Consider the following 21993-nt stretch of genomic DNA (forward strand, 5'->3'; position numbering starts at 1 on the left):
ACCATCTTATTCCTTTCAGCGGAGTAAGCCTTTAGATTCATTATCTACAATAAAGGTAATCTATTCTTGAATGGGTTATAAGCTTTAACATTTTCCTTTTAGTTTAAAGTTTTCAATAAAAGTAGTACTACTAGAGAGTTTCCATTGTGGCTCAGTGGTAATGAACCTGACAAGTATCCATGAAGTTGCAAATTTGATCCCTGGCCTCTTTCACTGGACTTAAGGATCTGGCATTGCCATGAGTTGTGTAGGTTGCAGACATGGCTTGGATCTGGTGGTGGTGTGGCTGTGGCTGTGGCCAGCAACTGTAGCTCAGATTTGACCCCTAGCCTGGGAACTTATGTATGCCACAGGCATGGGCCTAAGAAGGCCCACCCTCCCCCCAAAAAACCTTTTGTTGCCCTTAAACAAATGCAGCTTATTCAAGCTCATTAAGAAGCAAATGGACTAGAAAATAATTATTTTAAGATTCCAGATAAATGCATTTGAATGCTCTGCAAAGTTTTATAAGTAGTCAGTCTCTTCATTATTAACATACAAATCTTATCTTTGAAAAGAGTAATAAAAACAATATGATAACAATAGAGATATTACTTTGCAAAGAAATACTTGTAGATAATTTGCCCCTGCCTCCTGCTCCCCCCTCCCCCTGCACCTTTCAAAACTATAGACCAATACTTCCCCAGTTGGAGATTTAAGGTAAGACCTCCATGAGAGGTATTACAGTTTGCAGCTATTCAAGATTTTCTGCAATTATATCTTACTGTCCTTGTAGTGCTCTCTTGGTTAAATGGCTTTGAGGGTATTAAATGTTTGCGTAGTATCCTGGCAGTTTACTTCAGGATGTAGGGCTTGATATGTCTATGTTTTGTTTTTTGGAAAAATTCAAAAATGTATTGACTCTGTTGGATCTGATATATTGTTAGTGGGAAAATAAGGCTGAATAAAAACTACACTGATAGGTGGAGAGACATTGGTCTCTGGGTTGAAAATCGTGGTATAGGAGTTCCCATCATGGTACAGCAGATGACTAGGAACCATGAGGTTGTGGGTTCAATACCTGGCCTTGCTCAGTGGGTTAAGGATCCAGTGTTGCCATGAGCTGTGGTATAGGTCACGGATGTGGCTTGGATCTGGCATTGCTGTGGCTGTGGCATAGGCCAGCAGCTACAGCTCTGATTAGACCCCTAGCCTGGGAGCCTTCATATGCCCTGTGTTATACAATAGGTCTCTGTTGTTCATCCATTTTATATATGAGTGTGTATCTATTACTACCAACCTCCTAATTTATCCTTCCCTCACTGTTTTGATAAACATAAGTTTTCTATTTCTGTGAGTAAATAAGTTCATTTATATAATTTTTTAGATTTCACATAAGTGATATATATGACATTTGTCTTTTTCTAAGTTACTTTAATTCATATGATAATCGCTATGTTCATGTTGCTGTAAATAGCAATATTTCATTCTTTTTTATGGCTGAGTAATATTCCTAGCTGAGCAGGCAGTGTTAGCAGAGACCTGGTGTCCAGGCACTAGTTCCTGGAGGACCTTGTGCAGTAGGCAGGGGACACAGCATGGTTGTGGGCTGGCAGCAGAGGTAGCCCACCTGTGGGACCTCCTGACCTAGCAGTGGAAAGTGTGCTCTCGGGGCCCAAGGCCTTGGATCAGAGAAGAGGCAGCCATTTCTCTGGTGGCCTGGTTCTCAGTCATGGCTCAGTGAGTGGTCCCTTCTTTTTCTTCAGCCCAAGATTCTGTAAGACTAGGAATACCCTACAGTAAAGTCTCTTGTTATTTAAACTCGTTAAAGTGGATTCAATTTTGTGTAATTGTTGAAATCTTAAGATATAGAATGAATTTTAAATATTAGAAATATCTTCCCCTGGTATTTCATCCCTTTTTTAAATTTGACGTGTCCCTTATTGATCAAAATACTTAATTTTGATATAATCAGATTTATTTTTCATCTGTAGTTTGTGCTGTTTTCTTCTCATTTAAGAAATTTTTCTTTATGCCTAGGTCACAAACATCCTGTCCTCCACAGCCTTCTATCAGTGTTACTGTTTCACCATTTATATTTAAATCTTTGTTTCTCTTGAGTGTGTGGTGTGCGTAGGGATTCAGTTTTATTTCTGTCCACGTGGCAAGGCAGTGTTTTCAGAATCATCTCCTAAAATCATTTACCTCATTGATTTTTAACTTAATACCACTTTATATCACTCCTATATATGGATAGGTCCATTTCTCAGGGTCTGTTTTTTTCCTTTCATGTATTTTTCTGTCTTCAGTAGATAACAAACAGCTTTCATAAATATGCTTTGCAATATGTCTCATTATGTGGAAGAGAAGTGTCCCCCTTTTCAAAGTTTGAACATAGGGCTTGTCCATTGATAAACCCTGTAGTCTTCTATATAAATTTAAGCAGTTGTGTTTCTTAAAAGTCTTGAAGGTATTCAATTTATTAAATTTGCGGATTATGTTGAGGACTATTGTCAATAATATCATGCAAGACTGTGAAAGACCTCTTTATTTATTTAGGTCATCTTCTATGTCCACTTAGTAGAGCTTTAGACTTCTGTACTGAAGGTTTGTGTTTTCTTTGCTGAGCTGGTTTCTTGGTGCTTCATATGTCTTATTGCTAATGGGAGTGGTATTTTACTTTTGTATTTTTTCTAGTTATTTTGGGGGTAAAGAAATGTTTTTGGTGTCTTTCAGTTGTAAGTATTATTGAATCTTCCCTATGAATATTTTTTAAACCAGGAGTTCCATTGTGGTGCAGTGGAAATGAATCTGACTAGGAACCACGGGGTTGTGGGTTCGATCCCTGACCTTGCTCAGTGGGTGAAGGATCCGGCATAGCCATGAGCTGTGGTGTAGTTTGCAGATGCAGCTTGGATCCCACATTGCTGTGACTGTGGTGTGGGCCGAGGCTACAGCTCCGATTCGACCTCCATATGCCACGGGTGCAGCCCTAAAAAAAAAACCTAAAGGTTAGTTAGTAATATCTGTGGTTTATAGTTGAGATTCTAACACTAACTCAGATGTGTGGATTTTTTCCCTATACCCCCGGACAGTTGTCTGTGGTACCAGCTGAGTGTCCTGTGATTCATCTCAGTCTGACAGTCTACCTGGAGGTAGTGTTGGGTCCCATAGGTTAAGAGCTCAGCTCCACAAGACTGCCTGCCCTTCAGATGCCAATCACAAGTTCAGGTTGTCACCAGGGCTTCTTACTGAACAGCTTATAGGGTCCACAGCCTCCTCGTTGGGTTTAATTAATTCTCTAGAGTAGCTCATAGAACTCAAACTTTTCACTCACCAGATTACCAGTTCATTATAAAAGGATATAATTCAGGCACTGTTAGGTAGAAGAGATACATAGGGCAAGTATGGGGAAAGCGCACCAAGCTCCTTGTGCCACTCTCCCTGAATCTCCACATGTTCACTGACCCGGGAGCTCTTTGAACCCTGACCTCTGGGTTTTTATGGAGGCTCTGTTACACAGGCTTTGATTGATTAAATCATTGGCCATTGGTGATTGAGTTCACCAGCTCTGCTCCACCCCTCTCTATGGAGGGCAGGGGTGTGACTGAAAGTTCCAACTCTCTAATAACTTGGTTGGGTCCCCTGACAACCAGCCCCATCCTTAGGTGCTTCCAAAAATCACCACATTGACATAAACTCAGGTGTAGTTGAAAGGGGTCTGTGATGAATGTCAAGATATTTTTTTGTTCCAGTCACTTAGGAAATTCCAAGGATTTTAGGAGCACTGTGCCAGAAATTGGGCAAAGTCAAATTTGTATTTCTTATTATAAATCACAATATCACAAAAGTCATGGGATTTTTAAAGTCAGTCCTTTCACTTCTTTATAGAAGAATAATTGAAACAATCATAGAACATAGAACATTGTGTAGATTCTTTTGAAATTAGCATAGCTTTTTTTTTTTTTTGGCCTTACATGTGATCAATTTTTGTGAATATGTGCTCTTTGGGGGAATTTTTATGAATCTGCTCTTCAGATTCATATGAATCCTGAAATCCAGAAATATTTTTAATATTTTAATTTAGTAGGTTGTGTTTTACGCTCAACATTGATTAAAAAAAAAAATCTCTATTTAAAATACTTCCAGGAGTTCCCTTTGTGGCACAGTGGAAATGAATCGCATTAGGAACCATGAGGTTGCGGGTCCAATCCCTGGCTTCACTCAGTGGGAAGGGGATCCAGCATTGCCGTGAGCTGTGGTGTAGTTTGTAGACATGGCTCAGATCCCGCGTTGCTGTAGCTGTGGTGTAGGTCGGCAATTGTAGCTCTGATTGGACCCCTAGCCTGGGAACCTCCATATGCCGCAGGTGTAGCCCTAAAAAGCAAGAAACAAACAAACAAAAAAACTTCCAAAGCATCATTTAAATAACTGTATGTTTTTTACCCAAACAGAAAATAACATATTCCTTGGTTTCTAGGACATGCTTCTCCCTGGTGTGCTTTCTGCCTTTCAGGCTGGCTTTTGCTGTCTTCTTCTGGTCTTCTTCCACCTGAGCCTTGCTCAGTAAATGTTGCTTCCCCCAGGCTTCCTTTGTCTTATCATCCATCTTCAGGAATACCTTTCCCTGCATGTTGATGACTGCAGGTTCAAATTTCTGGCTCAGATCTCTCCGTGAATTCCAAATGCGAATTTCCTATTGCATTAAGAAAATATTGATATGAATGTGGGAGGAGATCTGGACTGAACTTCTCTCTTCTCCAAACCTGTCCTTGTTCATTGCCTGCCTGGTAGTGGTAACGGCATCTGCACAGCTCTTTACTCAGGTCTCTTAAGCTGGAAGTCTGGAATGTGTGCAACTTAACACATTCCTCGCATTTCCTCCTCATAGTCAGCCAGTCACTAAGTCCTGTTAACATATACCTTCAGAATTAAAACAAAACAAAAACCCTCATCCCCTCCCTTCCAGAAAAATTCTTAATGTTCTCAGAATCATTCTGTGGCTCGCCGTTGGGCCCCAGGACAACTTTTAAGCTTGAGATATATGTTGAAGCTGAAGAATGAATGTGTTCAGGACAGCGGAACTAGATTTGCCAACACTTTATGTGATTCACTGTCAGGGAGGTGTCCCTCAGAGTGTCTACCTTGGAATGGCTGATATTAGGAGGAGTAATTGCACCATTCAGAGACTGGGTGATGATCTACTGGTGTGGCCACAACCCTGGAGAGGCTGAACTTGATCTCTGATTTTCCTTCCAACTAGGAGAGTCAGTCATGTTTGACTTCAGAAAGTTCAGAGGAGCAGCAATGGCCTGCGTGTCTTGTTCCTTTTATTTGAGACTGCTTTAAATATGTAAACTCTTCAGCCAGAGGAATTTAAAGCTACCATTTAATAGACTCACTTTTATGGACTTAACATATAATTGAAATTTAAGGGTTTTTTGTTGTTGTTGTTGTTGTTGTTTTTAGGGCCACACGCATAGCATTTGGAAATTCCCACGCCTAGGGGTCGAATCAGAGCGCAGCTGCCAGCCTACTCCACAGCCACAGTAATGCCAGATTCAAGCTGCGTCTGTGACCTACACCACAGCTCATGGCCACTCTGGGTCCTTAAGTAACTGAGCAAACCCAAGGATCTAACCTGCATCCTCATGGATACTAATCAGGTTTGTTACCACTGAGCTGCAATGGTAACTTCCTGAAATTAGTTTTTTAAAGTATTTTCCTTTTGAGGTTTCTGTAATTTTTTTCCTTTGAACTTTGGTTTATTTCATGATCTTTTAAGAAATTACCGGAGAAATCCATAATCTAACATAGTCCTGAAAAGGGGTTGGTTGTCACTGTCATGTATGTTCTATGATATTCCTTGGGTGATTTTATTAGATTCATTAGATTAAGTATCTTGGCTTGTTCCTGTCATATTTCAGTCCTTGATCATTGAAGTAGCATAGTTTCTTTTTCTTTTGTCCTCCTCTCGAAAAAGCCGTGATGGATGCCAGAATAGAACTTTAATATGATATAAATTTTAGTAGACCATGTAGAGAATAGTCAGAGCTATGTGTCCCAAGTCATTATTTGAGTGCTCTCTTTGTGTGCTGTTTTATTTGTTTTATTGCAGTTGCTTTTGAGCACTTTCTTCTTTCCTTTTTTTTTTTTAAGCCATTTCATGTAGTGACTTGATGTGGGATCTCAGTTCCCAGACCAGGAATTGAACTGGGCTGCAGCAGTGCAAGTGCTGAATCCCAACCGCTAGACCACCAGGGAACTCCCTTGAGCACATTTTTTGCTACTGTTTTCCATATTCTCAGTGTCAGGTAAAAAAAAAGGAGTCCTAGTTCACCATGCAGAGCAGTCACCTTCTTCCAAACGATTATGAAGACACATCGTAGGTACTTACTATTAAGGATACAGATAGAAAACCAACATACCTGTACCCAATCTTTTAATAAAGTTTAACTTCATGAGGTGGAATTTTGAGCCCAAGGTTGGGAGTCTTCCTGTAGGGGTATCTAGACCAGCAGTGGCTGTATGCTCCATGGGTTCTGAGTCTTGGGGAGCAGAGAAGTTCCCTCTTGCGCTGAGCCTCTGGGTGTCATCTCTGCAGGTGGGGACCAGTTGGGTCCATGCACCTCTTGTGGCTTGTCCAGCCATTTGACCACACTCTGGCCTTCTTTTCTTGTGAAAGTTCTAGATGTTTATACTCTTAAGAGCCATTCTCTTACTGTAAAATTTGTAGTATTTAAGAAAAAATTGTATTAAAGTATAGTTGATGTACAGTGTTGTGTTAATTTCTGTTGTACAGCAAAGTGACTCTGCAGCATTTTGGTTCTGACACTAGGCATGTTAATATCCATTTGATTGTAATTGGCCTTGTCTGATTTTTCTTATTTATTCAGTACAGGTCATCAGTCTATGATGATGCATAATACGTGGTCTCCCTCTCTTTACCACATCATAAACTGAAGCACTTATTGTTAAGTCTAACTGGATTTGCTGGTTCACAGTCTCATTTCCTTATAATATTTCAATTGATAGACAATATAGGATTTATTATAAGAATAAATACTTACCATATTTATTATAGATCGATATGACTGAGTTATAAAATCAGAAAATTTTTAACATAAGAGACTTCTGTTTAATTCCCATTGTTATAAGATATGTACCCTGTAGAAACAAAAACTTATGTCAGTGCCTTTCAAAATATAGCAATTATATTGTTCTTGTCAGCCGTTAAAAAATATGCAAAAGAAAAAATATCCATTATAAGTTTCTAGGCTGTTAAAATAGAAATTAAAAATAGATGATTATAAATTAATGATATTATGGGACATAAAATAACACAAAACTCATACTGAGTCTTCCCCTGTATATAACCTGGGATGTGTTACTCAAATATTTGGGCCTTGATTTCTCTACAGGCAAAATTAAAAGGCTAAACTAATAATGTCTAAGGTTTCTTATGGCTCTGAAATATTGAAAACTAGGTGGTCGATTGTCATTGAGTAATTTAATCCTAATAACAACAAAAAGTTGTTAGTATTTGGGAACAATAAAAACAAAAGTTACATGCATCAGCAAGGCTAGACGGAAAAAAAGTCTTGTTTCTCTTCCTGTTTGGACACCACTGTCTCGTCTGGTAGATGAGGAAAGAGCCAGAGTCTCTCCCTGTGCTGTTATCATGAATTAGGAGCCTGTTCTCTGCATGTCTTCTACAAAAGTCTCCTGCCTGCATTGTCCTACTATATTATTAGTTAAGGACAGGAGCATGGCCTCCTCGTAGTGATATCCTTAGTGGCCCTGTGACTTTGGCAAGTGATAGACTCCTAAGTGCTTGGATATATCTTGTCTTTGCAGTATCCTCTCTCCCAACCAGCTAGAGGTGGAATCGGAGCTGCAGCTGCTGGCCTACGCCACAGCCACAGCAGCACCAGATCCGAGTCAGGCCTGTGACCTATGGCACAGCTCGTGGCAATGCTTGATCTGTAACCCACTGAACAAGGCCAGGGATCAAACCTGCATCCTCATGGATACTAGTTGGGTTCGTAACCCGCTGAGCCACAATGTGAACTCTAAAGTATTTCTTCTTGAGCCTTGGTCATTGTGACTAGATTGTGAGCCCCGGCAGGGCACAGATCTCGTGGTCTCTGTCTTTTGTATCTTAGTACAGAATGTTGGTCAGAAGCCTTTCCCAGAGTGGCTGGCCCACACAGAGGTGGAAGATGCCTGGAATAAAAATTAGGAGAGCAGAGTACGGGTCTAGTTTTGGCACTGCCACTTCCTGGTCTCATGACATTCAGCAGATTTTAGAACCTTTTCATTCCTTACTTAGTTTCTTTGACATTGTGATGATAAATCCTTGCTCTGCTTTGCAAAGTTGACAGCATATGTGAATATGCCTTTTACATTGTATAGTTTATCCAAATGAAAGATTTTCCACTTTTTATAGTGTCAAACTGTTCACTCACTCACCAGAACACCAGTGCACAGACTGGTGATTTTATTTCATTGTGTGAGAAGTTTGTGATGCTAAATAGTCCTTTAGGACTGTCCCCTGGCTGTTGTTTCTTGTTTATCTAGTCCAGTGATATTTGCTTAGCCATGTAAGATAAATGTTTATAGATACGATCAGCTCTTTGTATCTGTGACTTCTTAGCATCTACCATTTCAACCAACTGCAGGTTGAAAATATTTCTTTAAAAAAACTTATAGAAAGTTCCAAAAAGCAAAACGAAATTGCTGGACAAGGTAACTGTTTACCTAGTGTTTACAGTGTATTAGGTATTGTAAGTAATCTACAGATGATTTAAAGGGAGGATGTGTGTAGGTCATATGCAAATACTAGGCCATTTAATATAAAGGACTTGAGCATCTGCAGGTTTTGGTATTGAGGGCCTCCTGGAACCAACCCCTCACAGGTACTGTGGGACAACTGTAGTGTCTGGCCACAGAGTGGTTTCATGTGCTAGTGTTCTTAAGTGTGTAAGTACATGTGGGAGGAGGGAGGAGGATTAATGCAGAAATAAGTGGAGAACATTAATGATCAGTGAGTTCCTTTATTGTCATTGGATGAATTTTTTTTGGCCATGCCCAAGGCATGCAGAAGTTCCCAGGCCAGGGATCAAATCAGCACCACAGCAGTGACAACGCTGGATCCTTAACTCACTAGGCCTGGGTGAATATTAATGTTATTATTTTTTCTTTTTTGGCTGCCCTGCAGCATATGGAGTTCCTGGGCCAGGGATCAGATCTGGACTGTAGTTCCTCCAGATCCTTAACTCACTGTGCTGGGCCAGGGATTGAACCTGTGTCCCAGCACTGTGGAGACACTGCCGGACACAATGGGAACTCCTATTTTTAGCATGAATTTAATAATATAGTAAAGCAAACAATGAAAGCCTTTTTAAGCTTTTAAGCAAGCAGAATTATGAACATTACCTTGTTGATATAATTAAAATACACTGAAGGTTAAAAAAAAACCTTGGTGGATGAGGTATTTTAATCTATGATTATATTTTTTCTTATGCTTTTAGATTATCAATACATTCTTATGATTTCATTAGTTACTTATGGCTTCCTTCCATTAAATTGAGCCAAAACTTTATTTATCCAAGCATAGAGCCCGTGAGCTGTATCTTGATGAATAACAGTTAATAGGCCAAGGGGGAGAGGGAGAGAGTGTGATGGACGGGGCGTTCGGGGTTAATAGATGCAAACTGTTACATTTAGAATGAACAGACGATGAGGTCCTGCTGTATAGCCCAGGAAACTATGTCCAATCACTTGTGATGGAACATGATGAAAAATAATTGTAAGGTTGGTTGAAAGGATGAGAGCTGAGTTCAGGCATAAAAGACTTTATTAGCGGGGTATACTGCCGGGCTGACTCACAACAGGAGGTCAGCAGCCAGTCATTTGAGGAGGGAGGTTATATGTGAGTGCCAAGAAAGGGGGTTTCTGGGCAGAATCTGATTGGCCATTTCTTATGTAAATAGGGTGAAAAGGAACAGACCAATCAGTTTGGGAGAATTGTTAGTAGGATGTGAATAGAAGTTTAGACATTCTCCTGGGTAGTGAGGTAGTCTTTAAGACTGGGTCACATGATTTCGGGGAAGACTTAGTCATGTCTTAGTCACGTCTCTCCAGGAGCTAGGCCAGAGCCTAGAGTTAAGTCTTGTTTTTCCCGGGACAAACCTAACAATAATATGAGAGAGAGTGTGTATAGATGTATGACTAGGTTACTTTGTTGTACAACAGAAATTGACAGGACAATGCAAATCTACTGTAATAAAATAAAAAAAAATAGTTATAGATAACATTTACTGGGCACTGTTTTTGAGCCTATTACAAAAATTATTTCACTTAATTATTAGAACTGTCATGGGGGTAATGAGGATGATTCATTCCAGTTATGGGTGAGGAACAGAGGCCTCAGAGAGGTTGAATGAGTTGTCCAAGGCCCTTAATGCAGCACTGGCAGCAGTTGGATGGCACCGATGCCTCAGACCTCTGTAGCCTGAGCTTGTGGTTGCCTGCACCATGCTGCTTTGCTGGGATCATCTCATGAAGTCTTGTGATGGATTCCATACCTTTACATTGGAAAGGAATGGGCAGAAAATAAGGAACGCTCTTCTATGAAAAAAATGAAATAACTCCCTTAGATTTCTTCAGGCCATTCCTTAGATGTATATTGTGTATGATAAGTGAGATGAGCTTTTCTGAATAAAGAGAGTGCAAGCTAACTGTCCTGGGCCTGCATTTCCTAATGTGTAAAATGACAGCTAGAGGCTGTCATTTATAGAGGAAGTCTGCCTCTTCCTCTGGATCTTTGGTTGGTTGGAGGGAGGGACAGGAAAGGGAGAAATGTGGCTCTCCTGCCCATAGACTTAGAGGGTCATAGATTCACCAGAAGCTGCTTCTTAGCTGCCTGGGGAATTTATATCAGTCTGTGAAGTAGAGAATGACTTTGTTGGTCTTCAAGATTTTCCCCAAGTTTTAGTGTTACTGTGGCTCCCAGCTGCTGGCTTTCCTTGTGATTGCATTTGTATTGCCCTGACCCATCATTACACCACTGTGTGTGCCCCTGAGGTCCCTACCCCAGGCAACATCCCACTAGCTCCTGCCTTATTCATCAGCAGTTTTTTGTGAATTGTTCATTCAGCAAGTAGGGTTTTGGCAAATTGATTTAGAGCTGCTTTGTACATAGTAAGAGCTCAGTAAATATTGTTGATTAAGTAGTGAATCAAAATAAGAAGCAAAATGAAGCTTTAAATAGCTGAGCACTTAGAAGAGTTGTGCTTATCTGTATTCTAGGTCCAATTATTTTCATTTTTTGGTGTGACCAACATGTCCAGTCTAGAAACAGGAGCTTTGACCAAGAAGCAGAGTAAAGGGACCAGGAGTTAGGGGGCACCCCAACTGTGTGTCAGTGTTGGGTAGGTGGTGGGGTGGGGAAGGGGTTACCAGAGGGAACCTGGGGGGCTGTGTTTCCTGGTCACAGCCAGCTGGTTTGTACAGTGAAGAAGAAAGGTTGGCATCAGAAGCTTTAGGTCAGCCTGCTCTCTCCAGTTTGGATGCAAGGCCTCAGGTGTTTGATGGTGCCAGTGCCTGGATAAATCCCCAGCCGTCAACTGCAAGAAGAAAAGCAGAAGGGAATGTCTCTATTCCCCCTGCTCTGGTCAAATTACATCCCTTAGTCCAAAAGGGAGTTCAGTCCTGTTGAGATAGTGTGCAGGTCCTAAAATAAATAAATAAATAAAACTTTTCATATTCCTGCCACAATGATCTGACTCTTTAACAAGCAAAGATTGTCTGCTATTTTTCTTTTTTTTTTTTGTCTTTTGTCTTTTTGTTGTTGTTGCTATTTCTTGGGCCGCTCCCACGGCATATGGAGGTTCCCAGGCTAGGGGTTGAATTGGAGCTGTAGCCACCGGCCTACGCCAGAGCCACAGCAACGCGGGATCCGAGCCGCGTCTGCAACCTACACCACAGCTCAGGGCAACGCCGGATCGTTAACCCACTGAGCAAGGGCAGGGACCGAACCCGCAACCTCATGGTTCCTAGTCGGATTTGTTAACCACTGCGCCACGACGGGAACTCCTGTCTGCTATTTTTCGAGAATCAGGAGCATAGTTTTTTAGCTGTGTAATCTTCATTATTTCACATAATATTTATGACACATTTTTCTATGTTATCAGACCTTTTAAATAGCATGATTGAAAATATTTACTGTAGAGTTTGATCATATCTAAAGGCAGAGGTATGATAAAGGCCCATGTACCCATCACCCAGCTTTAGTAATTATCAGCATTATCAATACTATAATAGCTTCATTGACCTCCATCCCTCTCCACTTTTGTTTTATGGACTAATTTGAGATAAATCACAGGCACCATGTTATTTTAATCTTGAATACTTCAGTATGCATCTCAAAAATGTACTTTTCAAGATACCACAAAGTCATTATTACACTGGGTGCAAAGACAATTTATTGTTTAGTTAATTAGAGCATTCACAGAGCTCTCTGATACCTTGGATGATAATAGGTCCAAGCTGATACCATGTGACCTATGCTCAGCTCTCCTCTATCTTTTTCCGGGAGGGACAGCATGAGAGCCTGATGGGCAGCACTGCTGTGGACTTTACAGTCCCTTATATCAAAAGGCTCACCACATTTGCCTCTCTCAGTTATGGTGACTCTGAATGACTTGTGGGTTTGGGGATGACAGTTTGATCTCTTCTTTACAAATTTTTTAATTTTAATTTTTATTTATTTATTTTGTCTTTTTGCCTTTTCTAGGGCCACTCCTGCAGCATATGAAGATTCCCAGGCTAGGGGTCTAACCAGAGCTGTAGCCACCAGCCTACGCAAGAGCCACAGCAACGCAGAATCTGAGCCGCGTCTGCGACCTACACCACAACTCATGGCAATGCCAAATCCTTAACCCACTGAGCAAGACCAGGGATCGAACCTGCAACCTCATGGTTCCTAGTCAGATTCGTTAACCACTGTGCTACGACGGGAACTCCTGCAAATTTTTTTTTTAAATGATTTTTATTTTTTCCATCATAGCTGGTTTACAGTGTTCTGTCAATTTTCTACTATACAGCAAGGTGGCCCAGTCACACATATATGTATACATTCTTTTTCTCACATTATCATGTTTCATCAGAAGTGACTAGATAGAGTTCCCAGTGCTTTACAGCAGGATCTCATTCTACTTTGCAAATTTTTCAACTGGCCTTTTTCTAATGAGTTTTCCATGTATGGATTAAGTGAACCATTAGGGATTGTGATTCTAATTTTGTCATTTCTTTGCACTTTTTGGCTGGAATTTTTTTTTCTTTTTGTCTTTTTAGGGCTGCACTCACGGCATATGGAGGTTCCAGGCTAGGGGTTGAAGTGGAGCTGTAGTCGCTGGCCTATGCCACAGCCACAGCAATACAGGATCCAAGCCGTGTCTGTGACCTACACTACAGCTCACGGCAACGCTGGATCCTTGACCTGCTGAGCGAGGCCAGGGATCAAACCCCCAACCTCATGGTTCCTAGTTGGATTCATTTCCACTGCGCCATGATGGGAACTCCTATATAAAGCTATCTTTTAAAACAAATCTCTGTATTGTTAGACATTTTAGTTTCTTTCTTTCTTTTTTCACTAATAATAGTCTACTTATTTTTCAGGGACCGTTTCCGAAGTTGATCTTTTGAGTCCAGGGGCAAATTTTTTTAAGATTATTGCCACCTTGCCAAATTGCCCTTTAAAACTTTCCCAGTCAATGCTGATTCTTCTGAGCTTTGTGCTTCCCTAAGTCCAGGTTGAGGAATACTGAAGGAAAAAAATCTCGCAGCTAGTTTGATGGCTCTTTTAATTCTCATATTCTCCCCTAGGTTGTCTGCTACTTGGATAGTCTTTAGGATTTAGGATCCTCACGCATTCTGAGGGTGGTGCCACTTCTGCTGTACTCTGCTGGCTGATACAGTCACAAAGGTCTTCAGTTTTAAGGAGAGGAGTGTGTGTAGACTGGGTGAGACTATAGGAGAAAGCCTAGTTTGGGCCCAGAAGCCACAGACATTAACACACTGAGTAGAGAGGCCAGAAAATGGGCCTCCAGAGACCATGGCTGGTAAGGAAGGCAAAATAGAGGGTGGCATCAGGTGGTGAGAGGAAGTTTTTTTTTTTTAATTTTTCATGTTTTTTTTTAATTATAGAAATAAAATATACTCACAATAGAAAATTTGGAAAACATTGCAGAGAAGTAGGGGGAAAAATCACCCAAGTTTTGAAAACAAAGATAACCACTACGATGTAATTCCAGACAATTGGGTGTTTTTTCCCTTTGACATGTTAACATTAGCACTGGGAGGAAGTGTTTTAAGGAGTAAGAATGAGTCAGCAGTGTGACTTTTCTGAAGGATTAAGAAACTGAGTAAGATAAAGGCAGAAATGTTTTGATACTGTGCTGGTTACCAATTTCTGTTGCCTTGTCGGGGTGGAAATCAAATGAGACTTGTCATATTAGAGTAGGCTGAGCCAGGAGGGAGGGGCTAGAGGTTGCAGGCATAGGTATTCTAGCTAGTAGCTTTCTTTCTAGTCGAAGTATAGTTGATTTACAGTATTGTGTTAGTTTCAGGTATACAGCGTAGTGATTTAGTATTTTTGCAGGTTATATTCTGTTATAGGTTATTACAAGAAATTGGGTATAATTCCCTCTGCTATACAGTAAATACTTGTTGCTCATCTATTTTATGTATAGTAGTTTATATGTTAATCCCCTACCTCCAATTTGTCCCTCCCCCCCTTGGCAACCACCGGTTTGTTCTCCATATCTGTGAGTCTACATTCATGTGTATTACTTTTTAGATTCCACATGTAAGGGATATCATATAATATTTGTCTTTCTCCGTTTGACTTATCTCACTAAGCATAATGCCCTCTAGGTCCATCCACGCTGTTGCAAATGGCAGAATTTCATTCTTTTTATGGCAGAGTAATAGTCCATCATGTCTGTGTGTGTGTGTGTGTGTTCTGTATCCTCTTTATCCATTCGTCTGTTGATGGACATATAGGTTGCTTCCATGTTTTGGCTATTATAAATTGTGCTGATAGGAACATTGGTGTGCATATATTTTTTCAAATCATTTTTTGGGAGATATGTATCCAGGAGTGGAATTGCTGCATTGTGAAATTGATTTTTAGTTTTTTGAGGACCCTCCATACTGTTTTCCATAGTGGCTACACCACTTTACATTCCCACCAACAGTTATGAAATTTCCCTTTTTTCCACATCCTCTTTAATATTTGTTATTTGTAGACTTTTTGATGATCTAGCTAATAGTTTTGATGTGAAAGGAAGCCAGGAAGTGGGAGAGTAGCTGAGGACAGGGAGTGATGTGGGTTCAGGGAGATTTTTTTAAAAATTAAGCAGTATTGGAATTCCCGTCGTGGTACAGCAGAAACAAATCCAACTAGGAACCGTGAGGTTGCAGGTTCGATCCCTGGCCTTGCTCAGTGGGTTAAGGATCCAGCATTGCCATGAGCTGTGGTATAGGTCACAGACAAGGCTTGGATCCTGTGTTCCTGTGGCTGTGGTGTAGGGTGGCAGCTACAGCTCCGATCAGACCTCTAGCCTGGGGAACTCCATATGCCATGGGTGCGACCCTGAAAAGACAAAAGATAAAAAAAAAAAAAAGATTAAGCAGTATTTGTGATTATGGAAATGTCCAGTAAGGAAGGATGCATGTTCATAATTTAGAACAAGAAGGAATAGTTCAAGGGCGAAGTTGCATGCATGGAACAAGGACTTTGATCCTTTTTGCTTTTCTTTGGAGCAGACATATCGACTTGAGGAAAAAGCAGAGGAGGGCGCAGGAATGTGTGTTTTGTGTATATACAGTTTGTCGTGGATTCTTCCATTTTTTCCAAAAATTATCTGTGAAGATTTTGATTTCCTCAAAAGAGTGAGGAGGGGGGAGAGACTGGAAGCTCAGTTGAGCATACAGAGCAGTGTTAGGCTGAACTGTGGTTTGTAGTCAGGATCTTAAAGTAGGAATAGGCAGTGTGGGTGCCCCTGTCTTCTGCAGTGCTGAGCTGCTCAGGTGTAAGCAGAGGGGGTGGATGGCCAGGCTGGGATGTGCTGTGGTTTGACCAGGGAGGGAGAGAGGGATGGGAGTGCTGGCGTTTGGAGGGTTTGGCTGTGGTGATAGGGCATGGGGTTTAAGCTGGTGAGGAGGACGTGACAGATCCTGTGATGGTGACTGAGTCAAGGTCCATGTGGAGGATGGAGTTTTACAGGGGATTCTAGAACCGGAGCTGAGAGGGTGGTAGTCAGGGATTAGATGTACATATATTGATTCATTTATGATCAAACATCAATTGATTAACTGCTCTGTGCCAGGCCTTAAGGTTCTGGGTAAAAGTGGTGAACAAACAGTTAAAATGGAGCTGACATTTCAGGAGGAGGAGTCGGCCCAGGAACTCACCTGAATTCAAGGGCCAAGCTCTGAAGGATGAAGGGGAATGATGGGAGAAAGGGTGGTAGAAGTGACAGTTGAGCAGAGACAGGTGAGTAAAGTGAGAGGGTGAGTGGGTCATGCAGGCATCTGGGGGCAGAAGCCCTGGGAGACGCAGGCTCTCAGGTGTTGGAGGAGAAGGTGGTAGGTGAGTGGAGTTGGGGGACAGGGAAGGAGGCAGAGGCGGGTGGAGTGAACTTGGACTTGGGCCAGGTGCAGGTGGTACAGCTCCCGAGGGTTGCGTGGAATGGGTCCTTTGGTGGGTGGAGGAAGCATGGGAGGCAGGACTCAAGGACATGGGTGAGTTACCTTCCTGAGTGTCAGTGACCATGACAGCAGGGGTTGAGGTGAGAACCAGGGTGGTGAATCAGGAGGTGAAGGATATAGTGCGGGGCAGAAGAGGGACAGACAGCAGGAGTTTCAAGGGAGTTGATGGTTTTAAAGGAGTCCCGTTCTATCCCTAAGATGTATGGGGTTTGACATAAATGTCCCTGAGAGGCCTGTGAGAGGGAACCTCCAGGGCAGCCAGGCTATTGTGACGGCCAGGAGGTGAGCCTCCCCTCAGAGAAGCTGAGGGTTCTCAGCCCAGGGTGGTTTCACCACTTGTCTGGAGAACTTGGGGGCCTTAGAGCTGGAGGTGGGGTCCAGGGAGCTGTGGTTGGGGTGTGGCAGCTGGATGGCTGGGAATAGAGGGGTTTGCTGCCCAGCATGTGGAGGCTCTGGGGCTGTGACTCCCTCTCTTGCATGCTGTCCCCGCACCATTTTTGATACGTTGGACTCAATATACACATATGCATTTATTCACTTGTGGACACACACACACACACACACACACACACACGCAAGACTCTTTGTCTCTTCTGTCATATGAAGATGGAATTATTGGAGAGAACTAATTAATTTTCTGGCTACTTTCAGACCTACTGTAAAATGTGTAAGGAGATATGTGATGATAATTAATCACTTGAGAATTGAAGAGGTGGTTTCCTAGGTGTGTGGGTCCAATTGGATCCTGGCAAACTTAAGTTCTGTAAAGTCTTTTTTTTCCCTTGAGAAAATGTCCTGGAGACCAGTGAATGTTCTCTAGTAACCTACAGGAATGGAGAAAACAGAGCCTCTTTTGCCCTGCTTTGTCATTCTACATAACAGAGGTAGACTTTGAGTTTAGTTTTGTTTTACAAACAAAAAATAAGAAGATGCTTGAAAACTGCAATGGATACTACCCTACTGAACTGAACATGTATATGTTTGAAATTTAGGTGTGACTTATGTATAGAGCTGGGCTTGGCTCTGCACAGACCCAAGCTAAGAATGCTTTTTACAATTTTAAAGTTGTTTGAAACAAAACAAAACAAAAGAATGTGCAGCAGAGATCTTACATGGCCCTTAAAGCCTAAAATATTTTCTGTTTAACCCTTTGTAGGCAGAGTTTGCTGACCCCAGGTCTAGACTGATATTTCCAGTTCTGACTATGACGTCGAGTTTCTGTCACAGAGTCATAGCATTATATTCGTTCAGAAATCCTAAAATATATTTTCATGTTTCTTATGTGCAAGTGGCCAGGTTTGTAGGATGTGTGCTGGATGTCAGTTTATGTTTTAGTAAGAGAGGCTGACATTAACCAAGTAATTGCACAAATAATTAATTAATTATACAAAGGAGCTTTGAAGGGTGCAAAAAGAGTGTGGAAGGGGGTCAAGGGAAGCTTTTCTGGATAAGTTACATTAATCTGAATTTGAGGACTGGCCCTGCTACTTGGCTAGAGGACAGGAGCAGGGTGAGGACTGAGCAACAGGTGGTGGCCTTGGTAGGGACTCAAGAGACTTCCCATTTCTTCTACCATAGTTGATTAATGCAGAAGCCAGTTAAAAAATTTCCAAAGGATAATAAGTTGGGGAGTGAATAGTGTCAGAAGATGGGTGAGGGCCAGCATCTACAGCCCTTGGCTCTGGGTGGCCAGTGAGATGCAGATACCCAGGTCCCCTCCCTATCACCTTGCTCTCCTTGGGTGAGTCTGAGGGACGACCAGGACTGAGAGCCAGGGGACCATGTGGGCCCAAGTCCTCAGCCAGTGTCCTCCTCTCTGAGTGCCTCCTCTTGCCTCTTCTAGGGAAATAAAAACTTGAAGCATAGATCTCCCCTAGAATGATGTTTCTGAGGCACATGTGAGAAAATTTTGAGTTTCTGTCATGTTCTTCTACAGGGTGACTTTTTCTGCTGACCAAACCTCTCCCCTTGGGTTGGTGCTCGCCTCCCTGTCACCTTATTCCCTGCCCCTCCCTGTCACCAGGCCTGGTACTGAATATCAGCCACTGACATTTCTTAGCCCAAATAGTGGCTACTGGCTGCTTCCTCAGAGAGCCATCAGCAGGGTTTACAAAGAGTGGAAGGAGGATTTCCAATGAAATCCAGGAGGCTGGGCGCTTCTTCAGGTGGAAGAAGGTGTAGTCCCATAACATGGCCCTTCCCCATTTGGGGAAGGAGGTATTTTGGGGGATGGGAGACCCACCCAGAGCTGCCCTTTCCAGAGTGGTATCCAGGCCTGCCTGTCGCAGTAGCCTGGGCAACGGCATAACCCTGACTGTGTTTGCAGCCTCCCTCCTGAGGGAGTCTGAGTCAGGGGACCTGCCAATGCTCCTGCCTAATGACCGTGTCTCACCTGCAGGGCGAACTCTGTTGGAGAAGCTGTTCAGCCAGCAGGAGAACGGGCCTCCAGAAGAAGCAGAGAAGTTTTGCTCACGGATCATTGCTATGGGTCTCCTTCTTCCTTTCAGTGACTGCTTCAGGGAACCGTGCAGTCAGAATGCTCAGTCAAGCTCAGCTCCGTTCGATGTAAGTAGAATTCATAGAACTACTGGCTGTGAGGCAGATAACCATGGAAATAGCAGTTCTGATGTGTGTCTGCCCAATCACCCTATCATTTAAAGACCCGTGTGTGATGCAGCCCTGCCCCCTGCACTCAACAGCTTTGTACATCTGTTTCCTTTTGACTAGGGTATTTTTATGTCTCTTTGCTACACCTCCTTTTCTTAACAGATGGCCACTCTTGACAGTTTTCTAGCTTGCTTTAACCAGTGATGGTTTTTAAGTGCTTTTGAGTCAGTATTTCTGACTTTGCTGGTTGTGGACATACCTTTAGAAGCAACTCCAAGGGCAAGAGCTTTGTTCCCAGTAGGCAGCAGGTTTCCTTGGGCCCTGGAGCACTCTCTCCATGCGTTCATAACTCATCTGTGTACTGTTGACACGAAGGAGCGCCATTTGCTTTCTCCCCCAGCTCCCACTCACCAAGAGGGTTAATACAGCGGAACACTAATTCCAAAGCCATTTCATAATTCATAACGAATAAGAGCACAGCTGGACTATCATTTTCAAGCAAGAGTATTGCTAATCTTCCTCAGGTATGTGGTACGTGTGTGATCTTGGAGGTTGTGATGAGCGTGTGTGCATCTAAACCCAGATGCGTAAGATTTCTCACGTAGGACTTTCTTGTGAGGAAACCAGAGTCTTTTCAGCTCACTTATCCACATGGGTTGGTTATGTTTGTGCTCTGCACCCTCTTCTTCTCTCCATGTGTATATATGACATTGAGCTGGGGGCCGGGGGTGGTGGTAGTAAAGATAAGTTTGGAAAGGCAATGAAAATGAGCCCTGGCTGAGATCAAGAAGTGACAGTAAATAGCAAAAGGTCCATATGAGCCTATTTTTCTTCTTCCTATTCTTTACCCTTTACAAGTGTGATCTCCCTTCAGTATTAGGAAAATAAACCACATAAAATGTTGTGAGATCTTCTTGATACTTCCAAAAGAAGATTCCCCAGGATGTACTGGGACTTGTGAAGCTTTCTTAAGACCTATCCATCTACCTATCTACCTATGTATCTAACTGTCCATTTATGGCATGGCAGCTAATTACTGTTTGGTAGATCTTTTTCTTCTATGAGAAGAATTGGATAATTTAACAAATTTCCTCATTTTTTCTTTGTGAAAGGGCTGTGCCATTATTGTGACAGAAACTGGGGACTATAGAGGGCTAACAGCTTTATAGGCTGTATTCTAGGAGATATATCAGTTTACAACTAGGAATTAAAATAAGTAAGATACAGATAAAGACAAACACTAGCCGTGCCTCACACCTGTCTTTTGATTAAAACTATTCCCAAGTTAATTGCATTTTCCTCCCATAAAATTCAGAAGTAAACAGTCTTATTAGTCAATACATGTGGAATTGGAATAAACTGAAAAGAATAGAATAATCCTATTTTTTTTTTAAGTCACTGAACTGGCTGCTTCTTATATGCTTGCTACTTTCTTCCTTATGTTAGAGAGACTAATAACCCTCCCAGCCTCATCATTTTGGAGGGTGGCCTGGTATGGCGTAGAGAGCAAAAAGCAAAATGAATATAATCCTTTAATATGGTATGAAGTCATTTCCTTAGGATGGGGAATTTCTTTCCCTAGATTTGTGTGGTTGAATTTTCTCCATACTTTATTTGTTGGTTCTGTACTACCTCTCCATTCCCCGGTCAGACAATACAAATATGAAATAAAGCTACTCCAGTAAGTAGCTTTATTACATGTACTAAATGGTAGTTCGCAACAGAAATGTGCATTTACTGTATACACAGTCAAGAATTTTCTTCACAGCCCAGAAGAGGTAGCAGTACAGGGAGTTCTATAAACTGAAGTATTAGTGGGGAAATGGGGAGGAATGGACTTTTCTGTAGGGAGAGAAGTTTCTGATAATTAGCCTCTCTGCTGGTTTCCAGAAAATCACTTGAGGGAGTCCACAGTTCTCTTGGAGGCAGTTGCCCTTTGAGACAGAACACAGAACACTCTGGGGAAACCAGCTCATAACTGGCCCCCAACTTTTCTCCCTTCCCTGAGAGCTCCCCACTTCCCTCTCCCTCTTCATCTCCATCCATACACAGAGCACCAGAGTTTTGATCTGGGCATCTTACTCATGCCATTTTTATGGATTGGCATACTTCAGTCAACCCTTTTTGATTTAGTTCTGTGTTATTTTATACATTTTTAGGGCCTCATCTTTTGCTCTAGAAATGCTGTAGAAAATATGAAAGGATTTCACCTTTTCCCTCACATTTTAACTTGGTTAAAATTTCAAGAGTACTGCAAAGCAAAAAGCTTTGAGTGATAATCACAAATGTTTACTGAATGCATTCTACATGCCAGGCAGTGTTTTAGGCTCCAGAGATATATTAGTGATTACATTAGCAAGAGAAATAGATTCCTGTTCTCCTGAAATTTGCATCCTCTTCACATCGGGGTGAGACAGAGAAAACATAAACACAAATGAAAGCCTAGGTAATGAATTTATGTCAGATTCTAGTAAGTGCCATGAAGGACTTAAACCCAAGAAGATGGTTAGTGATGAGGGCAGGTGGGGTGAATAGAGGGAAGCCCCACATGTAATGTCAAGAGCAGTGAGGTGAGCTCCAAGGGAAGGTCACTCCAGGAGCCTGGTGGCAAGTAGAAAGGCCCTGGGG

General features: G+C 42.0%; 1 protein-coding gene across 1 annotated transcript in view; it reads left to right on the top strand.

The window, feature by feature from the left end:
• FMN2 (formin 2) overlaps positions 1 to 21993 on the top strand; it is a 296800-nt gene that overhangs the window by 20886 nt on the left and 253921 nt on the right. Inside the window, exons 2-3 of the mRNA XM_047762652.1 lie at positions 18695 to 18786; positions 19085 to 19323. Of these exons, the coding sequence (XP_047618608.1) occupies positions 18695 to 18786; positions 19085 to 19323 (331 nt within the window). The remainder of the gene's footprint in view (positions 1 to 18694; positions 18787 to 19084; positions 19324 to 21993) is intronic.

This window comes from Phacochoerus africanus, chromosome 15 (assembly GCF_016906955.1).
Source record: "Phacochoerus africanus isolate WHEZ1 chromosome 15, ROS_Pafr_v1, whole genome shotgun sequence".
NCBI lineage: Eukaryota > Metazoa > Chordata > Mammalia > Artiodactyla > Suidae > Phacochoerus > Phacochoerus africanus.